Genomic DNA, 27,200 nt, shown 5'->3' on the forward strand with positions numbered 1-27,200 from the left:
CTCATGGAACTACAATTCCCAGAGTGGCTTACCAACCATTCTCTCTTCACAGGTCAGAAAGGAGAAACATTAAGCTTTGGCGCTGTTCGTTGCCGGCTGAGGATTTTTTTTGGGGGGGTGATAGCATGTCTAGAGTTTTTTGCACTGATAAACTTCACACACACACACAGCGTCCATCCTGCATGCAAAGTATCCCAACAGACCCCTCGGCCCCCTTACTGGCTTTGGCTCTCCAACGTTTCAGAGGAAGAAAAATTTGATGTGCAAAACCAGACATCCAAAATGGCTCAACATAATTTATTTTTTTATGTTAAAATGTACAGAGTTCTTTTGAAAGTACTTGCTAGAAAGGGGGGAGGGAAAAAGTGATATTACATACAAGGAGAGGAAGGGAGGCCGGCCGGCCCAGGAGCGCATGACATGGAGAATTACAAAGGGTTTATCATCCAGGCACCCCTTCCCCTTTTTAAGCTTACAAGTCACCAAGAACGAAGTACAAAGAAGTTACAAAACAGGAAAAGCAAATATAAACAGACAGGAATAGACGCGGCTTCATTTTGTACATGCGGCTTTAGAGGCATCTGGAACTCTAGTTACACACTCTAGAGATCTCTTTAAAGAGAATTTTCATCTTTTTTAAAATAGTCTTTAATATTCTACAACAAAGATAAAAAATTTTAAAGATGGAATGAAATGAAAAAGCTCTTTTTTTTAAAAGGCATCAAAGTCACTAACAGTGAGTTTTTTTTAAATTTCTTTTAGAAGATTACCAAGTTTATTTTGCTAAAAATACATTATTATTATTATTATCATTATTATCATTATTATTTCTTAAACAGAAGTGGGGGGGATGACAGGTACCAATATTACTGTGTCGGATTTTTTTTTTATAATATAGAAAAGAACATTGGGTTCTCTACAATAGTTCTACAGTCACAAAGGTTTGTGGAAAAGAGGGAGCTGCCCAATTGATTTTTAAAAACCATACAAAAAACCCAAAACCAAAAAAGGTTAACAGCAGACAAAAAATAATAATAATAATAAAATTACATGGCCCTTGTGCCAACAGCTTTGCTTTTGACACCCCAACAACGCCCCCCCCCCCCCGCAACCAGGAAGCAATGCCAGCTCAGATGACCAGGGAAGAGAGGAGAGGGCAGCCCGAGACGTCTTTCGACACAGATGAGGTGAGCCTGGATTCATAGATATATACAGGGACAAGGATCCTACACAGCCTTGTACACATGCTGAAGAACTAAGAGAAAATGAGGGCTGGAAGCCCCTGGGATTCTGCTTTTATACTCAACAGTATAGAGGAAGTCCGTTTTAGTGCAGTTGAACCCCCCCTCCCCCCCTCCACAACTGCCTTTCAGGTTTCTTTGAAAAAAAAATTCTTTACACATCTAAGTCAATCTAAGTGCATCTGTAGCTCTACAGGAATATACAGAGAACTTTACATTAGAAGGATAAGCTACATGTCCCCCTCCTTATCGTTAGTTGATGATGTGCCCACAGGCCTGGCATCTCTTCCCAGGATGAGGGGATGGATTGCACTGCACGGACTCGCCCTGCCCTCCTGTCTCCCTCGCATTCCCTCCTCTGGCCCCCCAGGTGCACACAGCTGAAGGAACACCCAAGAGTGACCCTCTGCAAGCTGCTAGAGCCCTACGGTGCGCCTTGGGGCAGGGGGAGCAAAGAGGCAGCAGTGCCAGCAACAGGCCCGCCAGGGAAGAAGGTGACAGGCTCTTGACAGCCATTGAAATGTGCGCCCCAACTTTCAAGGTGGTGCAAGAACCTTCGGAATCTCAGTCCGTAAGCAGAGTTGTGTCCAAGATTCACATGCCAGATTTCCAGCTGCAGGGCTTACTGAGCATCCCATCTCCCTAACTCCACTCCCAAGCGCCCTGCTTTCCGGCTGCACTTAGCTTGTTCTCAAGATGCTGCTGCTGGGCAAAGAAGTCTTGGATGAAGGCAACGGGCACGCTTTTGAAGTTACATTTAAACTGTATTTTAGTTCAGAGAGAGAAAGGTGGGGACAGAGGAGAATAAACCATTCAGAGTTCCTATTTCTGGAGGGATGGCAGAAGAAGACCAGAAAGTTTGCCTTGGGCTCTATTATCCCATCCTTAAGTCACCACCTCAAAGCCTGCTGTTGGGCCTGAAGTAGGAAAGAGAAGCTAGGGGAGGGTGGGAAGGATCTGACCTTTAGAGATGGCGCCATCTTAGGAGCTGTGCACAAGGGACAAATGGAGGAGAAAGAACATGGCGGCTGAAAATGAGATAATATGACAGTTTTAAACACTCTGCCCAGATGGTCAGCAAAGTACGACTCTTTGTTAAATCACAGAATGGTTTTGTGCACATTTTCAATTCCCTCCCTGAAAAAAATAAAAGTAAACCCAAACCCCATTTTAAAAATGGATTTGAACTGTGAAGTGTTTCAGGATCATGAAGGGAAAACAAAGACCCAAACCAAAAGAACCCCACAAAACGTGAAAAGAATAAAGACCAGGCCCCCTAAAAATAAAATAAAATAAACCCAAAGGGAACAAAACCCCATCTAAGATCTACAGCAATATTTAACTGGAAAAAGGTCCATTGTCTCTGGTTTGTCAGTATAAAAGGTTCCTTTATTTATAGAGAGATTTCAGTTAGTTCTTTAAAGACAGCAAGTTTATCTTGCTCATCTTCTCATGTAGGGTCCGTTGAGAGACTGCTTGGGGACCCCAGCAGCATTCATGTAGCTGTGATGAGAGGGGCCAGTGTACATCATGTTCCCGTGAGGGTTTGGCTGCATAGGCTGCTGGGGATAGGCCTGGCTCCCCATCATTCCCATTTGCATCTGCATAGGATACTGGGCTGTCTGGTTCATGTAGGCAGGGTTGCTATGGTAGCTGCTGTTCATCATGGGCTGGGTCATCCGGTAGCTGTTCATAGCATTCAGGGTATTCATATTCATGGAGTTGACGTTGTAAGGGGCGGTTGGCATCAGGTTCACCCCCATGTTCATGCCGCGCTGCACAGCCAGCGCTCGGGGGCCAGCCTGCATGGCAACCGCAGGGGGGCTGCGCCCGTAGAGCTGCTGCTGGTGAGCAGCTGCTGAGGGCAGGGGTGCCGACTTGGAGCGGATGGAGATGTGCCCCTTGACGGGCATCTGCCCCTGCAGCCTTTGGGTGTGGGGGATGCCAATGTTGGTGGTGGACATGTTGCACTGGAGGAGGGGCGAGGCGAGGTTCATGGTGGTGGACGCCAAGTTGGGAGGGGGTGTCATGGTGGCTTGTGCTTGGGGCGTCCCGGCCAACGGATGAGACGGAGCCAGCTGCGCCAGGCCGGTGTTGGACAAAGACACGCTGGTTGCATAGGAAGTCACAGCGGGGGAATGACTGTAAGGCATGGCATGAGGGTCCATTATGGTGTTGGTCAGCTGCTGCAGCTTGGCTAGGCTGAAGGTGGCCGATGGCTGGGAGTAGCCACCGGCACCAAAATCCCCAGGAATCCTCTCGTAGATGCTTATGTTGCCCGTGCTGCCAGATTCCGGGATTTCCATTATCATGGGTGCTGGAGTGAAGCTATTGTTCATGCTACACTGGGACAGGGAAGGCTGCTGTTGCTGCGCTGGAGGAGGGGGCTGGGGCTGCTGGGGCTGCTGGGGCTGGGGGGGCTGTGCCGCTGGCTGCTGGTTACTCGGAGGCCTTTCAACCACACAGCTCTGGGGGGACTTGATATTGCAGTTTGTGGCAGGCTGGACGCTGCCCTGAGGCATCATGCTGCAGCTGTTGCCCATGCTGGCTATTTGCTGGGTGACGACGCAACTGTTCTGGGTGAGGCTGCTGGAGGACGACAGGCCACCATAGGAACAGCTGCTCTGAGACGAGTTGTTACCGCAGATGCTGCCACCCATGGTCGAGTCGTAGCTGCTGGGGTTCTCGTAGTTCTCTGTTGTGCTCTCGATGCTGCCGAGGTCGCTGAAGCCACTGTCCACCACCTGCTGAGAATGGTCCGATACAGAAGGCACATCCATCATGGGGCTGGTCTCCATGTTCTGCATAGAAGGTGCGGAGAGAGAGCCTTGCTCAGGGCTTATCTGGGTGTAGCCGCTCTCCAGGGCACTGGGCACGCTGGGGCTGCTGACGGAGCGCACCGACTGGCTAGGGTGAGACTGGACAGAGGAGATGGGGCTGTTATGTTCCGAGGCCTGGCAGTCCTCAACCATAGACATCTGAGGATCCTCTTCAGCTTGGGTGTAGCTCTGCAGGTTCTGACAAGCCGCTAGGGTCTCCTCGCAATCCTGGTAGGCTACGTCGTGCTCATTGTTCTCCTCCTCCTGCGTCAAGGATTGCACTGCTTGGACGGTTTCAAGATCCAGTTCACTGTGAGGGATTGGCTCCTCTTCCTTCAGCTCAATTAATCCTTCCTTAGCATGCTGCTCTTCCTCTTGGTCATCTTCGGAACCAGGAACGGGATCTGATCCCACCGATGTCTCATGGGAGGCTTGCTCCTCCTCAGAATCTGCCTCTCCCTCACTCTTGTTCTTGACATCCTCTTCTCTGCTGTCCTGTGTGCTTGTTTCTAAAAAAGGCTCCTGAGCGTCAGGCTCTTCCTTCAGCCCCTCTGTTGCCGCCTGCTCTTCCAGTTCATTCTTCTTGGCAGGCTCCACCTGCCCATCGTCTTCTTCATCATCCGCATCGTGGTCTTCATTCTGGTTTGCCACAGCTGCCACTTCCTCCTCCTCCTCCTCCTCCTCTTCGCGCTCAGGTTCTTCCATCTCCGGCTGCTCTTCTTCCGACTGCCTCTGCTCTCCGAGGCTCTGGGGCTTCTCCACCTCTTCCTCCACGTCAGGTTCCTTGACTTCTGCTGCTGGGCTGCTGCTGCTGCTGCCTAAAGGAGAAGCCCCTCTTGCTTCACTGGCAGCTGCACCTTCCTCTTCCTCTCCCAGGTCCCCAACTTCTGGAGGCCCTTCTTCTTCTTCCTCTTCTTCTTCTTCTTTCCTTTCCTCTACAACATGCAGAAGCTCTTCCTTCTGCTCAACAGGCTCTTCCTTCTCCTGCACTTTTGGTTTGCGACCTGGTTTCAAAGCGGCTTCCGTGGAGTCAGCTGCCTCTTCGGTGGCAGCTGCCAAGACCTTCCCTCTCTTCAGCTTGAAGCCTGGCTTGCGGCCAGGCCTCTTCTTCCAGTGGATGGGCTTGCGGCTTTTGCCCTTGGGCCAGCCCTTCTTCTTCTTCATGGGGGTGGAAGTGTCTGGCTGGAGTGGGGAATCTTTCGCTTCACATTTTCTCAGCACTGAGACTGGTTTCAAGGTAGGAGAGCCTAAAGAGGAGGGGAAAGGAGGAGGGAAAGGTTAAGCAGCTAGACCTCTCGTCCCAATTCCTCACTAGGCTTGCAGCTGAAATATCTGCAGTTGATTAACCACCTGCCTGTTAATATTACATATTGCCAAAAGCTCCATAGAGCAGCTTCTCTAAGATGTTACAGCAAGCTCAAGTTAATGTGCAATTTAGCAAGTTACCACTCCTTATCCGAAATAAATACTGTATTTAAAGCTGCCTTTTTCACTCAATTGTTGCACCCACAGTTGACTGACTGAAGATTTAGTCTGCTATAGTCTACTAATTAAACCTTGTAGCCCTACCTAAAGAACAAACTGCACATCTATTAGAGGGTGGGGCTGGTGTGTTAGAGGAAGGAGATTCAGCTGGGTCTCCTGACCTGAAACTGCTTTCTCTCTCTCCCACCTTCCCAGGTATTGCATTTACACCTCAAGCCTCGAAAGGGCACAAGCCCAAAGAGCTCTCAACCAAGGTAAGCAGACAGAGCAAGAGATGCTGGCCAGTGAGGTGTCAATCAAGTGGGAGATGAAGCAAGCCAACGGACTGGTGGAGAAGGAGCACATGGTCACTGGTTGGCTGCAACTATTATCTCCTAAAATAATATTACATGCTGGAATCTAAGAACTATTTCTGCTGCTCAGCTTTCCATGGGAAGAGCCTGCTACTACAAGGACAGGCAGAAAATCACTCCTTGAGTTTGTAGATATAAAATCAATGCCTTTTAACGATGTCAAGAAATGAACAAATGAAACTGCCTTGACAGAAGGAATTTTCTCCATTCAGGCAACTACTGTCACTGACTCTTCAGAGCTGTGGGTCACTATGTCTTTTCTTTGCAGCACTTGTAGCAGCCTATAGGCACCATTTCAGTATTTCTGCTTAATGTTTTACTGGATTGTTATGGTGTTTAAATATCATGTACAGACATTTGGGTTGTGATTTTATTATTACAATTTGTGTGATCCACTTGGAGACTTTGTTGTATTAAGCCATGTATATATAATTTAATGAAATGAACATATTCACAGCCACCAACTGCAGCTTGTGCCATGGCATTTGCAAAGATTGAGCAATCTTTCCCAGCTTTGAGATGTACGACTTCCCAGCTCTGTGGCACAGGGGTGTAATAACAACTGTGGCACTTGGACAGCAGTAGGGGTGTCTGGGAGCCAGGTTGAGGCTGCACTCCTGGGGGCCTCTTGCACAGCTGTGCTGTGGCTGGGACTAGAAGCAAGCTGCAAAACTACACAAAGGCACAGGGCACCGCAGGGACACACAGTGTGTGCACTGCAGAAAGGCCTATTCATACTTTAGAGCTCAGACTCAAATTGTCTAACCCTCACTGATACAGCCCATTTCCAATGTTCACAGTGCATTAACTAGTACTATTTATAGCAGCCCAGGGAGGCAAGTATGGCTATCCAATTTGGGGGGGTGGAGAAGAACTGAAGGAATAATTCATAGCTTTGCACAAGAGGATCATTTCCTTGTGGATTGTGGAAGCCTCTGCAAGGTAGGATCTTCCACACACCTCAATCCTCCTAATTCAATCCACAGCATCTATCTTGCCAACAGCTGCTCCCATGTGGCATACTAGCCTCTCTCAACCTTGGGTGCCCAGATATTGTTGGACTACAACTCTCATCATCCATAGCAAGCAGAAGCAACAGCCAGGAATGAGGGAAGCGGTAGCCCAACAACACCTAGGAACCCAAGGCTGAAAAAGGCTGCTCTACTGGAAGGAGGAGGAATCAGTGGAAGCAGATTAAAATGTTTTGTACTGCAGTTTTGAAAAAAGGTAATCGAGCATTATAGCCAAGTATCTCACAGTAATTGACTCATTCACATGCAGAGAGCATAAGCATCTGCCTAACAGGTTACTACAAAACTACACTTAACAGGGCCACCTGGGCTTAGTGACTGTCGTTTAACCTCTTAAAGGTTAAATGCAGCTTAATAGTCTAAATTCAAGACTAGATGCAAAAGCACTTTGGAGAGGGTTAAGAAGCTACAGCCTAGCATGAACTTTCCCACAATGTCATCGACGACAAAGGGAGAGTGGCAGGGAGGTGAAGAATGAACCAATTCCAGTTTTATGGAACTGAACAAATGCAATTTGAAGGTAACAGCCTATTAGATAAAGAAATGTGGACTGCTACTGTCTTATAATGGCTTGGTAACAGATGAGTGGAGGGTTGCAGAGCTAAAACAGATAAACGATCAGACACACAGGTAGACACAGAACATCCTCAATGATATTGCTTTCTATTATGTAACTTAGTTTTATGATCTTATATTCTGTTCTCTGAGGAATGCTTTTACAGCTGATTCCAGAAAAGGTATTCCGCTAATCTAGAAAGAAGGTACTTAAAGAGATTCCTGTAAATCTACTCTTGTGGAATCTAAAGCCAATGCAGAGGACATTGCACTTTATGCACTGTGCAGTCCATTCTGTGTACCCCTTAGGAGTAAGCTTTTGACTGAAATACAGGAAAGGATTGCTATAAAGAACGATTCTGATAAAATGCCTTGGATATAAACAAAGCATAATAACAGCTTTTATACGCAGCACCTGCACAAAAACTAGGCCAGTCAGAGATGGTATCCGGTTGCTGAGAGCCTCTGGTTCATGCAGCATATACTTGCTGACTACAGGACTCAAAATGCCAGTGCTTCTACTTTGCAGTGACAGACTGATCTAACTAAATGAACCACACTGAAACTAATGGTCTATTTGATGGAAGTGGGTGCTTTACCTTCCACTTTCTTACCACCAGGTGAAAGGAGGGACAACAGATGCCTGCACTGGTAAGATTGCTTCTTGTTGTTGTTGAATTCCCCCACCCCACCCCTACCAGTAAGCCATGGAGTTCATCCCAGTTCCTTAAGCGGGTTGTATGTCACCAGCTGGCCCCCTGGAGCTTGGCCTTGGCCCTCATCTCTTTCAATAGAAGTTTCATTGCCATCCATGGCAGGAACAGGGAACGTGTGGCCATCTGGATGTTTTAGCCTGCCATAACGGGAGGCGGAAACCCAAGAACCCGAGCGGGGGGGGGGGGGAGTGTCACAGGTTGCCCTTGGTGCAAGGGCTCTGGCAGCCCTTGTCCTTTGTCTTTTCCCACATCCATGCTCTCCCCACCTTTTCTTCCCTAGTTGTCGCAGCTCACGTATTCCTGGGACTGGGCAGTCTTGCATGTTTCATATGGGCAGTTCAGGGAGGGAGCAGTTAGCGACCTTTCTTATGGCAAGTTACACTGCATTGAAGCACCCACTGACAACTGTTCTTGAGAAACCTACCAGTGGCATCATCAGACTCCTCTCCACCCTGAGATCCTCTCTTGGAGGAGGGCCTGTGCCTGAGGGAGCCTTGGGGAGAGAGGCGACGAAGATATCCTCTTGGGAACAGTTCACTTTCTTCCTCATCCTCCTCATCCTCCATCTCAAAGGTGGGCTCCAGTTGAGGCATGGGCCTTTCAGAATCAGAGTCCTCAAAAGGCTCATCCAGGACCTCAGTCGTTTCAGAGATGGTTTCTGTCACAACACTGCTGTTGTGATATTTGCGCTTGCGGACCCGCCTCTTCCGGGGAATGGGCTTCTGCACAAACAACCACAACCAAGTGACAGATGGTTACATACAGCACAACTCAGTGAGGCAAGAGAGAGAAGCCCTATAGCATGCGGAGGAGACATCCGGGGAGAGCCACTGTCATTTCCTATGGCCACCAGCTGGGCTCACATTGGCCAGGACAGGAGGAGGGGAGGCGACTGGAGAACATGTCAGCACTCCAGTTTCAGAACTGGCATATTCCACCCCCTCCGGTGTCAAGGGCATGCCAGACCCCCCCTCTGCACCTACCATCAAAATACGGATAGTAGAGAACTAACTGTAGCTGCAACAAAGAGGCCTCTGGAGACATTCTCTGCCCATAGAGAGAGGTCCTCAATATCCTTGGGTCCCCTAGGGCCCCCTTTCAAAGTCTAAACCTACTGCCTTTCCCTGACACAAAGATAAACCTTTAAAAATGGATGGGGAATCTGGGGCCCACCTGATGTTGTGGGCCTACAACTCCCATCATCCCTGATAACTGACTGTACTGGCTGGGGCTGACAGGAATTGGAGTCCACCAACATCTGGAGGGCCACAGGCTTCCCACCCTTTCTTTAGAATATGCATCTCACAAATATGTAAGTAGCAATATGTGCATGCTGCAACAGCTGAGCAGAATAAACAAATGGAGTGCAGCAGTGGGCTGAGATTTTACTTCCTGAGAGCCTCTGCATTTGTTTAGAAAAAAGAAAAAGCAGCAAAGTTTCTGGCACTGTCTGACTTAACATGTGTTTGGAAGTATAGGTAATGGCTGCTAAAATCTCAGAAGCCAGAAGACCTGCTGGATAAGAGTCCCAATGGTTGTGAGTGGGATGTCAGTGCCCTGCATGTCTCTCCCTTAACTAGCAAAATGGGGGGGGGGGGGTTGAAAGTTCCCTCCCAGAACTGCTACTTGTAAAACAGTAAATTTGCAAAAAAGCTAAATTACAAAATTAAGTTTTTCTGGGCTTATTATTATTAAAAGCATACACAGTCCTGAATATGATCACCTTCTTACACATGCACATAAAGCCTACAAACGCAATAGCTTTTCAGGAACCTATCCAGGGAATGAGAGAGGTTCAACAGGCAAGCAGAAGCTAACACAAGGAGAAAGCTCAGGGTTCTGTGCAGCTGCGGAGCAGACAGAAAGGGAGAAAGACATACCTTTCGCTTCAAGGTGGGTTTGGTGAGAACTGGTGGGGAAGTGGAGCAGGGGCTGACAGGCTCCTCCCCCTCCTCTTCGCTGCTCTCACTGAAGTGCCTTGGCAGTGTCCTCTCACCCTCGCGGTGTGGCCGGGGTATTCGGTCGCACTCCTTGGAGAGTCTGCCTTTCAGGGGCTCATGGGTCTTCAGCTGCCCTCTCCACACTTCACTGTATCTCTGAGCCACTGAGGGCTTCTCCCCTTTGCCATACTGCCCATGGGAGATGGGGGACTTTTCCTCATCTTTGCCAAAGTGCCCCCGGGGAGCCGGGGACTTTTCCTCACATTTGCCACACTGTCCCTGGGAGGAAGTGGTTCTCTCTTCAGTCTCCCCAAATCTCTCTCGGGAAGCGGCCGCAGCTGCCGCCGCCGCAGCCGCCGCAGCCGCCTTTTCCTGACACTCCCCACAGCGGCCTCCCCTGGCCATGGCTGACTTCTCCTCTAAAAGCAGTTTCAAATCCTTCTCTGCAAAGGACTCCCGCGACTGTTTGTTCTTCCGACGGCCTCTCCGTGGCATCTGGTTGTTTGCAGGAAGACCAGCAAGGGGAAGACTTTGTTTGTTTGGCCGCACAGAATTGGCTGGAGAAACAATGTCTGGCTTTTTTTCACTCTCCAGAGGAAAGTAAGACTCTCTCTCTTTTTTCTCCCAGGATACAGATTTGATCACCTGGTATAAAGAAAACAGGCAAGCTATTTTATTTAAGACTTTCTTGCAACTGTTACTTCCTACAGACATAAGGTTGCTGGGAAAGTTGGTTCTGCATTTAAAGTACCAGCTTGCAGCCAAAGATTGGAACAATCTTGATCTCTCCTTGATTCCACAACTCCTGGTCATGTCCACCTTTCCTTTCTTCCGATTCCCCTCCAGTTTTCCTCTCCCAAATACCTCCCCATTAGCTAGCCACCTTCCACCCTCAAGCCCACTCCCTCTTCCTGGGCCCCACCACTACTTCCCTGGGTTTTCTGCTCTCCTTCCTTGCCTCAATTTTTCTACACTTCCTGTGCAGGCCTACCAATGACCATGGAAAACCTCATCTGAACAATCCCATCCATCTTTCCATCCAGGCTGCATAAATTTCCCGTCACTATATAGGCCACGAAGGGAATATTTTTATTCTGAAACTGGGTTCATGAGTGCAATAGACCCCGGGGGTTTAAGTTCAGATGAGCCAAATTTTCAGACCTAAGCCCATTATTCAATAATAGTACAAGCACTGTTCCATGATTCAGTCTTAATCATTTCCAGTTAAAGGACCTCAGGTTGCAGAGTAGGAAGGCTTCTGTCTGAGTGCAGAAAGGAGCAAAGCCTGCGAGATCTTTTGTAGTTGTTGCAGCTTGATGACAGGAACAAAACACTTGTAGTAGTGAGACCATTACATGCCCTCTTCATCCCAGTCTCTAGTATTTCATTTCTGGTATCTGGGCAAAGATGATCTAAATCCATTTGAGTCTGATTTCATGCCCATTTTTAGCATCAAAACAGCCTCAGTTGCCCTGACTGATTGCCTTTATCAGAAGAGAGAGACCAAGAGGTGGGAACAACCCTTGATCTTTCAATGGCTTTTGCCATCACTGACCATAGTCTCATTTTGAAACAAATCAGGGGGTTGGGAGCTAGAGGCACTGTATTGCAGCAAATCTGCTTCTGCCTGCAGGGTCATTACCAGAAGGTAACACTAGAGGAATGTTGCTCAGCCCCATGAGTTCTGAGCTGTGGGGTCCCACAGGGTCCATTGTGTCTCATATGCTAATTCAACATTTATATGTTAATATCACACTGCTCTCTTCCTCTCCCTCCTTCCATCTAAATCAGCAAAAGCTGTGGGGTTGGACTGGTGCCTGGCTGAAGTGATAAGCTAGATATACAGAGACTAAACAGTGGGTGATTCGCGGGTCCAGAAATAAGGTAGACAGCTTGCACTGTCCCTTGAAGGAACAGGTTTGCAGTCCGAGAGCATTCCTGGATTCCAGCCAGGTGGCTTCTGCAGCTAGGAGTGATTGCACCCAAATTAGGCTGGTTTGTCAGCTATTAGCCTGACCTCAGTTGCCCATGCTCTAGTGACTGAATACAATCCAGAAGCTGCAGCTGCAGCAGAAAAAGGTTGCTAGGTTGGTGAGTGGGGCAATTTGATAGGACCATGTGTCACTGGTCCTGAAAGTGCTTCACTGGCTGCCAGTCTGAATTTGTACCAGTAAATAAACCCTAAAGGGCTTGGGACCCAAGACAGCCTCCCTCAAAACCAACCACCTCGGGCCAGAAAACCATCAAAGCAGGCCCCTTTGGCAGTGCCACCCTTTCTGGGGACTTCCTGATTGATGTTGACCCACGGCAGGGCCTTCTCAGTACTGAAGTGATGGCCAAACTTGGCCCTCCAGCTGTTTTGGGACTACAACTCCCATCATCCCTGGGTAACAGGACCAGTGGTCAAAGATGATGGGAATTGTAGTTCCAAAACAGCTGGAGGGCCAAATTTGGACATCACTGCAGTATTGGTTCCTCACTTATGGAACACCTTCCAAAGTATTCAGGAGGTTTTTAAAAACATTTCTATTTGTCCAGGTATTTAATGGCTACAACATACTAATTTAATTTTCTAGCCTAATGTGTTTATATCCCACCCTTTGTCCAAGGAGCTCAAGGTGGTGTCCATGGTTCTCCCCCTAATATAATCTCCACAACAACCCTGTGAGGTAGATTAGGCTGAGAGGCAAGGACTGGTCCAAGGTCATCCAGTGAGCTACATGGTCGGGGGTGGGGGGTGGGGTCTTGAACCTTGGTCTCCTGGGTCCTAGTCCAACACTCTAGTCATTGCACCACTCTCTTCCTATTTCTAGCAACCTGGAAATTATTAGGTGTGAGGATACATGGCTGTTTTTAAATGTTCTCAGGTGTTTTTAACATCTAAATATTTTGTTAGTTTTTGTGTTTTCTTGTTTGCCTCCCTGGACTCCTTTGGGAGGACGTACTAGATATAAATTTAAACAATAAATAATGGTTTGGGCTCAGGATAACAAAGTTTCATGTTTATTTGTTCCTACCCCACCTTTTCAAATAAAATTCCTCCCAATGTGGCATATGTAGAGGTAGGGCAAATTAATACGGGCTTGATGGAAAGATGAAGGGGATCCAATTTTCCCATTACATTCCTTAGCAACTCCAGCTGGCTTTTAGCCATCCGCACTTTTAAGCTACCTTTCCATCCCTCTGCCATACGGGGCACACATGTGGCTGCTTTGCTAATTACTCCACAATTGCATGCATATATAAATATCTATTCCACACTGACCTCTACCTCTCTTTCCCTTTGCTGCTGCTGCTGCTCTTCATTTTCCCCATCTTCAGCTTCTTCTTCTTCATCCTCTGAAACCACTGAGTTTGAGACAATGACAGGAGTCCAGCGTAGGCATTCTGGATCTACAACTACAGGCCGGAGATTCAGTTTCAGCTTTGCCATGTGGTCTTGGATAAGCTTCTCCCGCCGGACAATCACAAATCTGAGAATGAGGAAAAAATGATTCAGCCAAATTTTGACGTTTAAGTACAGGTAACAAACGTACGGACGCAGGGAGGAAGAGTGACCAGCAGGAGGATGCCCAAAAGACTGTCACATTATTAAGCAGCTGCCATAGTCTGTTGCATCAAGAAGCAAACAGATCAAAACAGCATTTGAGGTGCACAAATAGGTTAAAGTCAGCTCCAAAATTCCTAGTGACTCATGTTACAGGTAGGTAGCCATGTTTATCTGCTGTAGTCAAAACAAAATAAAAGAATTTCTTCCAGCAGCACCTTAGAGACCAACTAAGTTTGTTATTGGTATGAGCTTTCGTGTGCATGCAGCACACAAAAGCTCATACCAATAACAAACTTAGTTGGTCTCTAAGGTGCTGCTGGAAGAAATTCTTTTATTTTGTTTCGACTACGGTGACTCATGTGAAGTTTTGAAAAAAAGTTGTGTAGGACATTTCTTTCTCACTTCTGTTTGAAACTTGCAACCCAGAATCAAACTGAGATGACACTAGAACTGATGCAGAGTGCAAGGTAATGAAGAATCATTAAAGGCAGCTAAGCATCTGTTGCAGGAAAAGAAAATATATCTACCAGTTTTTCTGGCTTCTTGTGCCTCAGGCTGAAGGCATTGGAAGGCTCTTAGTGCCTTGGCTGAAACTGCAACAATCTCAAAACCCAAAATCCTGCAATGCAATGACTGTGTTTTAGCAATAAAAATAAGCTCCAAAGCCAAAAAGCTTGAGCTGAGCTTCCGAATCTCAGGTTTGATTTAATAAAATGCACATTTCTATCCCTATTGTTTGAAAATGTGCTGATGTCTCAGAAATCAAAGTAAATCAGCATATTAATCACATGGTAGTGTTTATATCCCCTTGCAATGCTAAAATTATAGTAAATAAAAGAAACATGCAAATTTGATTGATCTGCAGGATTTAGAACAATTACAGAATTCAGCTGCTTTTAGTGAAGAATTCTGATTGCCTGAGTACAGAATTACTTTTTAGTTAGCCTTAATTATGAGAATAAGCAATTGCGTTTTCAGCAGAAATGACAGATTTAGTTTGCTTCAGTGGGGCTTGTACTCTTCTGTTCAATGTACTCAACACAAGGTCTGTACATGTTATGAAAATGTTTCCTGTTGCCATTAGCTATGCTGGAGGGTGGAGGGAGCAGTTGGACAAGGCACTGAATGCCTGCACTGTGACTACTAGAAATTTTGGGACAGACAGATGAAGAAAATACTAGAGAATGTTTCAGCTATATGGGATCACTGGTCTTACCTGAAAGGAATTTCTCTATGCATGTAAATATAGTCTCAGTTGAGATGTGAGCTGCCCCTAGTGTTTTATGGCATAAACACAAATTGTTTCAAAAGCAGTTAAATTGTCTCTTTCCCTCTGTAGCACTAGTTTTTGTTCATGACAAAGCTTAAGAACAGAAATGTTACACAAAAGAAAAACACAGACAAGCATTCAACCGCACAAACGACACTGTTCCCATGACAAACTGACACCCCAGTAGGCACTGTAAAATATAGAGTGCAGCCCAGAGACCATCATTACATGCACAGGTATTTTTTTCAGTTAAGACCAGCAGTCCCTTCTCTTGTGCATGTAAGATGGTCTCAGATGGAGTGTCCAAAAGTGTACCCATGTAGGGAAGGCTTTAGCTGCCTATTGGTCTAGGAGTCCGTGCTGCAGCACTTTTCTCCCCAAAGCTGCCTCAGCCAAGGCATATAAATCCATTTTGTAGTGCTTTGCAAATGTGTAGCAACCTCCTGAAGAGGTCTGCTCATTTGGCCCCTGCCCCAGTAGCTGAGTGTGCAGTAATTTTAGATGGTGGCATCAAGTGCAACACATTATATGGCATATTTATTCAGACCCTAACTCACTAAGACCAAGTGGAATTTGAAACTCTCTTTCCTAATCTATTTGGATGAGAAGATGCAAATAATGACTGTCTAAATGGCTTTGTACATGCAATGTGAATCTTCAAAGATCTTCTCACATCCAGAGAGTGCCATGCCTTCTCTGTAGGATGTTCAGGTGAAGGACAAAAAGTTGGAAGAATGAGCTCTTACTGTCCGTGAAAATGTGTATTGATTTTCAGACTAAAAGAAGAATCAGTCTGTAATACTACTTGGTCTTGATACAGTACATAAAGGTGTTTGGCTACCGATAGTGTATTCAGTTGAGAAACTTGCCTTGCTGAAGTAACAGTGTTAAGAAATACAACCTTAATTGGTAACAAACACAGAGACTGATTTTAAATGTTTAAATGCTGGTCATTGCAGAGTCTTTAGCTCTGTATGCACTTCCACCTGGGGTACAGGTGGATTTATTATTGTAGCCTCTTTAAGAAACTAAGGAAAGGAAGAGCACCTAAAGAAACCTCCTGAATGTCAGACAAGACAGACCACGATGCTGATGACAATCTTCACAATGTGTTGGGGTGTAAGTCCTTTTTTTGGGGGGAGACAGAAAATCTCTAATGCTAGCCCTATGCAGCTGCACTCGATTCTGCTTGCACCTGTGCAGAAATGCTGACGATGCTGAACGATAAACACAAATTGGAGAAGGATGTCTTGAGGCTAGAATGGTATTCACCAAATCTGAAGGCAGGCACTTGTGTTCACTTGGTCAGGTTCAACCACAAAAGGTGTTGAGGAAGCAATGGCCCTTGTGACAGAACGTTGCATCTTCCTGGAAGATGCCAGGTGGTCACAGCCAGTGGGACAACCTCTGAGAAACAAGGTCTCCTTCGCCAATTCCCTCTGAAGAACTGTCTGACATTGCCTTCTCAGCGGCTCATCCTCTGACAAAGCCTCATCAAGGATTGTGAAAACTGCTGTGCCCTCTCAATGCCACCACTGGACAAGGATTGAGACTGGCGCTTCTGCAGGGGCTTCCCTGCCATTACTTCTCTGCCTTTACACACTGACTGCTCCCACAAAAGGCAGTGGCAGCTGACCTGGGGTGAGCTAGCTAAGCCCTGATAAGTTCACAAACAGTGGCTACTGCCTACCTAGGAAGCACCAGAACTGCAGTTGCTGCCGACATGAAGCCTTTCATGCTCGGTCCCCTCAGGGATCCACATAATGGCAGCAGTTAAATTAGGTGTTATGCTTGCTGCCACAGATGCTTCCAGGTCTCTTGTGTGCTGGTGCTTCCTTATTAACTTCCATGCTGCTACTGCAGGCGCTGACAGTCTCTAATTATTTTCCCCCCCCCCCGCAAGCCAGAAAAGGTATGGGGCAAAAATAACCGCAACATGGGAGACAGGATTGTAGGGAGACAGACTGTTAGAAAACCAGGAAGAACTGAACCAGACACAAAATGGTGGGGTGGGTTTTTGTTTTTTGTATTTAAGCAGCACATGGGGAGGAAAATGGGATGGGCCTAAACTTAAACAGAACATGTGCAGAAGACGGCAACCAAGATGATCAAGGGTCTGGAAACCAAGCCTTCTGAGGAGTGGTTGAAGGAGCTGGGTATGTTTAGCATGGAAAAGAAGAGACTGAGAAGAGATATGAGAGCCATCTTCAAATATCTCAAGGGCTGCCACGTGGAAGATGGAGCAAGCTTGTTTTCTCCTGCTCAAGAGGAGCAATGGCTTCAAGTTACAAGAAAGGAGATTCCATCAAGAAGAACTTTCTAACAGTAAGAGCTGTTTGACAGTGGAACATACTCCCTCAGGAGGTTGCAGACTCTCCTTCCATGGAGGTTTTTACGCAGAGGTTAGGATGGCCATCTGACATGGACACTTTAGCAGATATTCCTGCATTGCAGGAGGTTGGACTTGATGACACTCGGGTCCCTGCCAACACAATTCTATGATTCTATGAAAAAGGTAAAAAACAGACTGTTATAGAAGAGAGGCAGATGAAAATGATGGACTTTGCGGAACTGGTGAAGCTGACGGGGGAAATCCAAAACTAGCATGACCAAGTATTCCAAAAAGACTGGAGTAAATTTACACAATATTTGAAAGATCATTGTATGCAATTAACAACATTAGTATAGTTATCTGAAGACTTGTAATAAGAAATTTTTTACCCTTCTACTTTTATTTAAACTTTGAGGTATTTTGTAATGAGTTATATTAGAATTGGAAAATATATAAAATGCTGTGATATAAAGGTTACTTTTGAAAGCCAAGAGGTGGGAGGGAAGGAAGTCTATAGCCTCTAAACAGCCAAAGAAGTTAAGTGGATAATAATGATGTGACTATATGTTTTTAAATGGAAAATAAAAATTATTTTTTTAAAAACGGACTGTTAAATCACACACACAAACAGTTCACACTGAGTGAGCCCAACACACACCAGGGGAAAACTATTTCCTTAATAGGCAAGTCACACATACTCCAAGGGGCCCACCATAAACTCCTCAACACCACAATCACAGCAGGCAATGCCAACAAGTAAGAGAAAAGAGGAGCTTCAGAGTCAGCAAAAAAGACACGAGGGACTGGCTTCAGCAGTGGCTTGAGTCAGGCAAGAATTAAAACTGGCGCTTCAGAGGGAGAGAAACTGTTTAACTGCCTTTAAGCAAGTCAGTGTTTGCACCATCAAGCACTAGGCACTAGGCTGAGTTCATGCCCCACCTGAGACCATCTTGCTTGCACAGGAGAATGTCCCCATCCCTCTACAGAGGGATGATTTTCATTAGCCTGCTTTGATATTACTTTTGATCCACCTTGAAAAGATCCATATCCTGAAATGCAGAATATGACTATAGTAAATAAATTATGCAATCCCTCTGCTTCCCACATTCTAAAATTGCCCTCACTTTAAAAGCAGTGTACCAGAACAGTAAGGGTTAGAAATTTGGATGATTTGGGTTTCTGTCCCCCTTAAGAGGAAGCAGAGTTTTACACCCAAAACTACTGCACTTTTGCAGTGCTTCCACAGAAATCTACCATTGGGCACAGCCATGTCTTTAATTATGACCCTGCCATTTCTGGCCCTCCAATTCTACAATGCTCACTGATCATTTCGGAAATCCAGCATTCGCAGGTGATGCAGGGTGGAAGTGATGTCTTGAGGGCAGATGCCAGTCAGCTTGCTTAGCTTCTTGATGCTGAGTTGCTTGTCATTTTGGTGATAAAGGCACTCCAAGATTACGCTTTTCCAATAAGCCATGTAAGAGAGACGACCCAAATCTGATAGCGGCTTCTCTGGGGATCCTGCTTGGCCTTCACGCTTTGATAGGAGATAACCTGAGAGAAAGCAGAAAACACTTAGGACTGGGCTCTGTACGGAAGCTAGCCTACCCTGTTTGAGTGTCTGCTCCTTATTCAGCTATAGAGTCAGGCACTCTGACTGGAATTTAAGTCAACAAAAACAGCCATGGCTCTCAGACAGGACCTCCAGAGGTCACCAGCATTTCCCGCCCCCTTCCACACAGAGGTAGCCGCCTGTACAAGGAGACACATGATTCTAATCTGTGCTGAAGGCATTTTGAATTTTTCAGAAACATGGACAGAAATGTAGAACACCCTCCAATTAAGACCTTTGATTTCAGAAAAGGTCAACCAATCCCCCCCAGCCACCAAGAAGTGTTTCAGCACCAATTCCCATGGGATCATGGAAGCAAACGCTGGTAAATCAGTGGGAAAGGTCTTGCAGGCTTCACTACTTCTGACTGTAATTGGTTATAAACAGTGCCACTAGGTGGCAGATTTTTTCTATTACAGTGAAAAAAGTGAAACTTGCAAAAAAATATTGCAGAGCAGAGCTCCTCCTGTTCAGGGTTGTAGTCAAGAAATCATGGCCTTTCCCCCTGCCCCCCCCCCATGGCCACTAAGCCTTCTCATTCCCCCCTCCTTTTTGTTCCCCACCCTCTATTGATTGTTTGTCTTTCTGCAAACCTTAAGGTTTCCTCCCTCTTCCTAAAGCATACCTCTCTCTCGTTTTTTTAGCAGCTCCATTTTGGCCATCATCCCGTTGGCACTTGCCAGCTGAGCTTGCTATGAGAGGCAAGGACAGATAGGTGGGGCCTCCAAACGGCCACAACCAATGACATGACCAAACCACTTTAGACCATCCTAATGAAGCAGTTGCTAATAGAGGATGTGCGTGAACTCTATCATTGTTAATTAGGGAAATGGCACCTTGTATTATTAGGTGCCCAAATAATGGGCACTGTAACTCTGAACAGGGGAACACATTATGTATTACTGGAAATTAAGAGCAATTTTACAGGACTAGAAATGTAGATTCTGTATAGGTATGCTCAAAACAACAATGCATACCTCTGTGGACAGGGAATCCAAACATATTTTGATCCCATTTTCTGGCAAACTCCCTCTAGGTCAACACAAGATGGTTTTGGAACTGGAAATCCAGGCACTTCTTTATCTCAATGCTTAATTTATCCAGAGTATTTTGGTCAAATTACGTTTTCTTGGCCCTCTTACTATTTTTAGTACTTCCCACAGTACTTCTCTCTTTCACTCCTGCTGTGTGAACACAGGGCTGACTCTGTCGATTCACTCATCCTTGCTAGATCCAGAATACAACTATTAACAACTGACTCACTTTTTAATCAGACATGTTATTTTTACCTTTGCTACCTCTACATATGCCTTCATCTCCTTCTCTTCCCTTACTTTCCAGAGAATGATCCAAAAGCCACTGATGTGAGCGACTTTATAGCAGATCTCATGTGGACCCTAGTTCACAAAAGTATATGCCAAAATGTATTTGTAATGTATTTATCATGCCACAAGGCTGCTGTCACGTAACAGGGTGATCTAGCCAAGCCTACTGGTTTGAAGCAAGTTCTCTAACAGTTACAGTGGTACCTCGCAAGACGAATGCCTCGCAAGACGAAAAACGCGCAAGACGAAAGGGTTTTTCAGTTTTTGCGTTGCTTCGCAAGACGATTTTCCCTATGGGCTTGCTTCGCAAGACGAAAACGTCTTGCGAGTTTGTTCCCTTTTTTTTTAAAGCCGCTTGAAGAGGTGCAGTTGCGACGGACCGTGCTTCGCAAGACGAAAAACATCGCAAGACGAAAAGACTTGCGGAACGAATTAATTTCGTCTTGCGAGGCACCACTGTACTCATGAAATATATAGGTGATATGACGCTTCTGTCGGCCATGGAAAACCCATTCAGTTCAGACTCCCTATGACTTGTCCTCATCAGCAGGCAAGTTTCAGGGTTACATTCTAGCTGCTACTTTCAAAAACAGGCCTGGAGGAACCTCCTGCTCCTGTTCTACAGGTGTTGCTGGACTACAACGACATTTTTGGCCCCTGGCCATGTGGCTGATGGGAATGTCAGCCCAGAGACATCTGGAGAGACACGGGGTTTCTCTGTAGGTGATCCCAAGGACACTACATTACGTTAGTCAAGCTTTGAAGTTATGAAGTCCAAGGGCTGCTGCAAGATACCACTGTGAGGACTAAAAGGCAGATGCAACTTGATTTTCCAGGTGCAGAATTCACCAAAGATGCTCTTCCGCCCAGGTAGCAGGGCTCACCATTCACCTGTCTGTTTAAAAATTCTGTTTGAATCAACTCCCTCCACTCTTCATTTGTAAGTTCAAATACAAAACCAACCAATCTTCATAATCCGCTGACTTTTCACAAACCTTCAACTTGCACATCAGTCTCAACAATGTGATAGTAAAGCAAATGAAGGAGCTACTGTCTCAAGCTACTGTCTCAAGCACTTATGTAAACTAAGCATTAAAGCAGACTGTACATGGGCAAACTTTTGCATTAAAAGAATGCTAATGAAAGGGTTTTGCTGCTGGAAGTTCTTTAGCAGGGATGGGGAACCTATGGCTCTGCAGATGACCTCTGACTCCCATCAGCCCCAGTCAGCATGACCAATGGTCAGAGCCAGAGGTCCCCTCGTCCGGTTCTACAGTACATGTGTTTTTTCCTGACGATGAGTGAGTGAGCATCAGCATTCCTATAAGAGTGAATAATGTGGGCCTCACTCCTCACCAAATGGGAAGATGCCCATCAGAAGTGATGGTCAGTGATAAAAACAGAATATAAAAGATAGAAGGACTTGGCGAAAGGCGGTTAGCTTAGCTTTGGAACTGGCTCTTTGCTTTCCCTCTAGAAAGCAACGTGGCTGTATTCCCTTTGCGTTTGATGCCACTGCCATTGAGCCCTCCAGAAAACGCACCTTGCTTCTTTGTTTTCCTTTATGCGACGATCCTATAAGCTTTAAGGATATATATGCCTTTGTTCCTTTGTAATATTAATATTTTTTCTTGAATATTTAGTACAAAACTAATTTGAACAGAAAAATGGAAATTCTATATTTAATGCCTACATTTCCACAAGTTATAGAACTCAAATTAGCCATGTATACTGAGATACGTTCATTTTTCAGACAAACATTTATAATGGGAAATTAAACAGCAGCAGCTGCACAGTTATGTCATAACCACCAGTAAAGGTAAAGGGACCCCTGACAATTAAGTCCAGTCGCGAAGGACTCTGGGGTTGCGGCGCTCATTTTGCTTTACTGGCCGAGGGAGCTGGTGTTTGTCCACAGACAGCTTCCGGGTCATGTGGCCAGCATGACTAAACCGCTTCTGGCGAACTAGAGCAGCACACAGAAACGACGTTAACCTTCCCACAGGAGCGGTACCTATTTATCTACTTGCACTTTGTGCTTACGAACCGCTAGGTGGGCAGGAGCAGGGACCAAGCAACGGGAGCTCACCCCGTCGCGGGGATTCGAAACTGCCAACCTTCCGATCGGCAAGCCCAAGGCTCAGTGGTTTACACCACAGCATCAGTAGTGCCCTGGGACGTGGGTTGCGCTGTGGGTAAAACCTCAGCGCCTAGGGCTTGCCGATCGCATGGTCGGCGGTTCGAATCCCTGCGGCGGGGTGAGCTCCCGTCTTTCAGTCCCAGCTCCTGCCCACCTAGAAGTTCGAAAGCACCCCTAAGTGCAAGTAGATAAATAGGTACCGCTTTATAGCGGGAAGGTAAACGGCGTTTCCGTGTGCTGCGCTGGTGCTGGCTCGCCAGAGCAGCTTCGTCACGCTGGCCACGTGACCCAGAAGTGTCTCCGGACAGCGCTGGCCCCCGGCCTCTTAAGTGAGATGGGCACACAACCCTAGAGTCGGACATGACTGGCCCGTATGGGCAGGGGTACCTATCAGTAGTGCCAGCTAAAAATGTTTTGCTGTCTGCAGTGAAAGGCAAGATGGTGCCCACCTCCACTGAACACACAAAAGCCAGCCTGACTGGCAGCTCAAACTTATTTCCGCACCTAGCAACAGCACAGCAACCTCTACCACATCAGAAAGTTTTGGGGTGCAAGGCAGGCTTTGAGGCACACACAGCTCCCTCCTCTAATAGGGCCAAGTGGTCAGGGGGCTCAGAAGAAATAGGTGCCCTCACCAGACCCAGCATCTGCTGCTTGAGGCAGCTGCCTTGTTCAGGGCTGGCCCTGATGGTCCGCTTTACTCTCTTCTGAAAGAAGAAACCCATCTACTGATGTAGTAGATTTGCAAACTGGTCACTTTCCCTAATCAAGTTGTATTTCAGCCAAAACGCATAATAAATTTATGCTACTGTTTGTCAATAAATTCACACAAATATATGGTCAAAAAAATAAGAAGTGGGTCTTCAAATGCTACAGGTGAGTCCCAGGAGTGAAAAGGGTAAAGACTACTGGTAAATGATTTGATGTGTTTGTTAGCCACTTTGCACGATATAGTGGAAAAGACAGGGTATAAATAGCCTTTTAAACATACAAATAAAATTTCTGCCTCTCCACATGGCTAGGAAAGCAGGGAAGAAGAGCAAGTTCTGAAGTGCCATCTTAGATGTCCTTGTGGGCTGAAGTGTGATGAGGGGAGGAGGGGGGCTTGTGTGCAAGCATCTGGGGTGCAAGAAAGCAGTTGGGAAAAGGATGCTGGCCAGAATCCCAAAAAGTAGGCATTTCAGATAATTAATGCTCTTGAAATAAAGTGCTGGAGAATTGCATGGTTTCATAAACTTTAATCTGAAGCTGAAGAGAAAGGCAGAAAAATGAGAATATGCTTACTGAAATCAATGAGGAACCTGCCATAGCCCTTGCGCTGGTACTGGGGAAGAATCATTATGCAGGAAACATTGTATTTCTGCTGGCAGTGCTTCTCCTAGTAAGAGACACACACACACAAACAAACACAGAAGATTAGCAAGATGGAAAAGAACTTCTTCTCAATGAGGAATTAATTGGGGTAAATCACAATCACCCCAAAAGCAAGTCTCCAAGGAAAGAACACAAGGTATTATCAAGCCACTGAACCTCTGTGATCACAGCCAGGAAGGAAAAGGAAGAAAGCACTGTCACTGAGCACACAAAGTTGCTTTCTGTAAACCTGTTTCATTCATGTACCTAGTGCAGTAATGTCTAGCACTCCAAGTGACAGTGGTTCTCTGGGGTCTCAGTCACATAAGCCCTCCCAGTCCTGCTACCTGTGATCCTTTTTAGTTAAGATGCTCAAGAATGAACCTGCACCACCACCAATTATGGCCCCTCCCCTTTAATACATCATTTCAGGACCTTGTACTTACAGCAAACTTCTCTCCCTACTTCTCTACAAAGGGCTTTTCAAATCCTCAGAGATTTCCAAAGCAATAAAGAACCTTTGTGGGGGGTGGGGGTAAGACAAAATAAAAGTCCATCTGCAGGTGGGCTTGGGGGGGGGGTAGGATGGCCATAGATTAAGGCTACATTATTTCCTTTTCTGAAAGTGTTGAAGTAAAAAACAACTTCTATTTTTTTTTTGGGGGGGGGTGTTAAGACGGGCCTTTCAAAGTAACTCTCTGTCCCTGTGTGAGGAATACTAAAGCCACATTCAGCCTCCATGGTCTCTTTCCCAAAATGCAAACAAAAGCTCTGAAATGAGATCAGCATCTGATTTGAGAAGCAAGCTCATTGGAGGTAACAATTAATGTTTACTTCACCAACTAACTCTCCTCCTCACCACCCAAGGGACTAGGAAGTCATTTAAAACCCTCTCCCCTCAGAGCTGCCAGGCTGGAATTCATGCTCCTTAGAGAATACACTCTGTTCAACAGCATAAAAAAGAAAGTTGCTTTGATTAACTGCTTCAATTCCCTGGATTCTGCTTATGCAGAACTTTAAAGGCTGTTTGGAACCCATAAAATTATACCCATCACTTCAGAAGTGTGACCGGACACTAGTTTGGTTAGATCCACTACACTAAGGAGGGAGAAAATTTAGATCTGCTGAAAAATGACTTTCAGTTTACGCACAATTCAAATCCAATTATATTTTCTTGGATACGAGTCATACCAGTGTGAATAGACTTTTCCAGAGGTATAGCCAGTCTTATCACACACAAGACTTGACAGGAAGAACAAAAGAAAGTTTATAGTCTTTTTGCATACACTAGGTATTTGGCCATAGTCAGGGTTGTGTGTATGAAGCAAATCCACACAAGCACAAAAAAGTGTGGAATGCAATATTGGGTGCAGAATTCAGTTTATTGAGAGTTTCAGTCTCAAAAAGACATTCCCAGCCCTTTTTCTTTTAAGTGCAAGCATAGGCATGAGAAAGTGTACGGCCAAAGCTCCTGTATATGTCAGCAGGAAAAGTTCCAGGAGTTAAGCAAGGGCCTGCAGTGCCTTGTGCCTCTCCTCGTGATTAGCAAAAACAGAGCAATCAATTAAGCAAAAGCTTAAGGATCCAGCTTTTCACCACCCAATATTTGGATTAACTTGGTGCAGATTTTTTTAAAAGTGCATGATAGATACGCTCCTTAGGTATTGTCAGGACACCAACAGAACACCAGCAAGTGGAAATCCCCCCACCGCTCACCTTGGAGAAATAGCCAACCAGGTGGCAACCCTTCATGTCATTTTGCGTCAGCACATAGAAGAGAAATGGCTCCACATCATAATAGAGCGTCTTGTGATCCAGGAAGAGTTTTGCTAATAGACACAGGTTCTGGCAGTAAATGGTACTGACGTTGCCATCCACCTTAGAAAAATGGAGAACAGGTCAAGACACTATCCCTCATGAACTGCTAGCAGGCCACAACACAAAGTGATTTGCTTAAATCAAGTAGGATTATACCAAACAGATACAAGCCATCTAAGGACTTGTAGCTTCAAGAACTAAAGGATGCAGCCTGAGGTAAGTAGTCACTTTGAGGAGAAGCCCAAAGCGGCCAGCGCTCCTCACACTACCAACCTTTTCCTAAGAGGGATGTACAACATAAAATGCCAATATACTTCTGTTTTGCAGCCAATCATTACTGAATGGAATGAGACACTCATTAAATATTACAAAAGTAAGACAGTTCTGGGTTGTTGTTTTTTAAAAGTGGGCTGCCCTCAGCCTCCCAAAGAGGGGATTCTAGCCATGATTAGAGCCCATTACAAGGGAATTAGGTTCCTACAACAGTTCTTCTCTGGGAAGCTCACAGCAGATTATGCCCCAGAGATTCAGGCAGGGACATAAACAGCAGCTAATAATCTTTGACACTTACCTCAAAGACTGAAACATTGCTCTTCCTGTAAATTTCATTGGCTGGGGGATGAAACCAGCCACACTTCTTCATGTGTTGCTGAAGGATAGTTCTGCTTTTCATATACTTAAGACAGAATTCACAAATGTACAGCTTAGGCAGCCTGCAAGATTAAAGGCATGGATGCATTGAGCAGTTTTGCAAGGTTACAACTTGAGGCAATCAGTACTGTTATCTCTACTGTGGCAATTCCTATAAAGGTCCATTGTCTTAAAGCTGGGTATACAGGAGGCAATATAGAAACAAAAAAAGCATAAGAGCAGGTTAAAATGTGTATTTGGTTGGATTCAGTTACTGAGACTGAGGGTCTTAACAAAGACCTCTTAGGATTACTTCTAGCCTAAAGTTTACCAAGGGTGTCCATCACTGGATATGAAGGGACCCCGTAGGCCCCTTTCCAGTACTGTCCCTCCACCCCTTAATTTATGCAACTGGCAACTGGAACATACATAGGAAGCTGCCTATTATCAAGTCAGACCTATTGGCCCATCTAGCTCAGTATTACTTCCACAGGCTGGCAGCACTCCCCTGGGTTTCAAACAAGGGGCCTTCCTAAATCAACCTGGAGATGCTGGTGATGAAACGTGGAACCTCCTGTATGCAAAGCAGATGCTGTACCACTGAGCTATGACCCTCCCCATCATACAAATTTCAATAAAACAGAAATTCCGCTCTTCTGTTTCTTTGCTGCACGGCACAGAAAATAAAGAACACTTACATCTACAAAATGTTTAATAAAACAAAGTCTTTCAGTATGTTAATCCCAAAGATAGGAGGAAGCTCAGCTCTGATTATTCTAAATACTTCTTTCAGTTATCACTAAATATTGTCTGGTTTTCCTTGGTTATAAGTAGAGCAGATCTGTACCTATACTGTATGTGAAGATGATCAGAGAAACGAGGAACCCAGCACAATTTGACATGCTGACATTTCTGTGCTTGTGTTTGTTTAAAAACAAGTTGCCAACTCTCACAGTTGCAAATGCAATGCCTTTACTTCAAGAAGAAAATCAGTGGCAGAAGGATCTGAGGGGGGCCGGGCAGTTTCAAA

General features: G+C 45.8%; 1 protein-coding gene across 1 annotated transcript in view; it reads right to left on the bottom strand.

The window, feature by feature from the left end:
* Window positions 1-281: 281 nt before the first annotated feature.
* Window positions 282-27,200, bottom strand: part of KAT6A (lysine acetyltransferase 6A) — a 92,066-nt gene continuing 65,147 nt past the window's right edge. Inside the window, exons 10-17 of the mRNA XM_083629166.1 lie at window positions 26,112-26,253; window positions 25,439-25,600; window positions 23,654-23,747; window positions 18,615-18,846; window positions 13,406-13,613; window positions 10,081-10,785; window positions 8,625-8,922; window positions 282-5,307 (exon numbers count right to left, since the gene is read on the bottom strand). Coding sequence (XP_083485292.1) covers window positions 2,684-5,307; window positions 8,625-8,922; window positions 10,081-10,785; window positions 13,406-13,613; window positions 18,615-18,846; window positions 23,654-23,747; window positions 25,439-25,600; window positions 26,112-26,253 — 4,465 coding nt within the window. The 3' untranslated portion in view covers window positions 282-2,683. The remainder of the gene's footprint in view (window positions 5,308-8,624; window positions 8,923-10,080; window positions 10,786-13,405; window positions 13,614-18,614; window positions 18,847-23,653; window positions 23,748-25,438; window positions 25,601-26,111; window positions 26,254-27,200) is intronic.

This window comes from Podarcis filfolensis (assembly GCF_964270895.1).
Source record: "Podarcis filfolensis genome assembly, chromosome: 8".
Taxonomy (NCBI): domain Eukaryota; kingdom Metazoa; phylum Chordata; class Lepidosauria; order Squamata; family Lacertidae; genus Podarcis; species Podarcis filfolensis.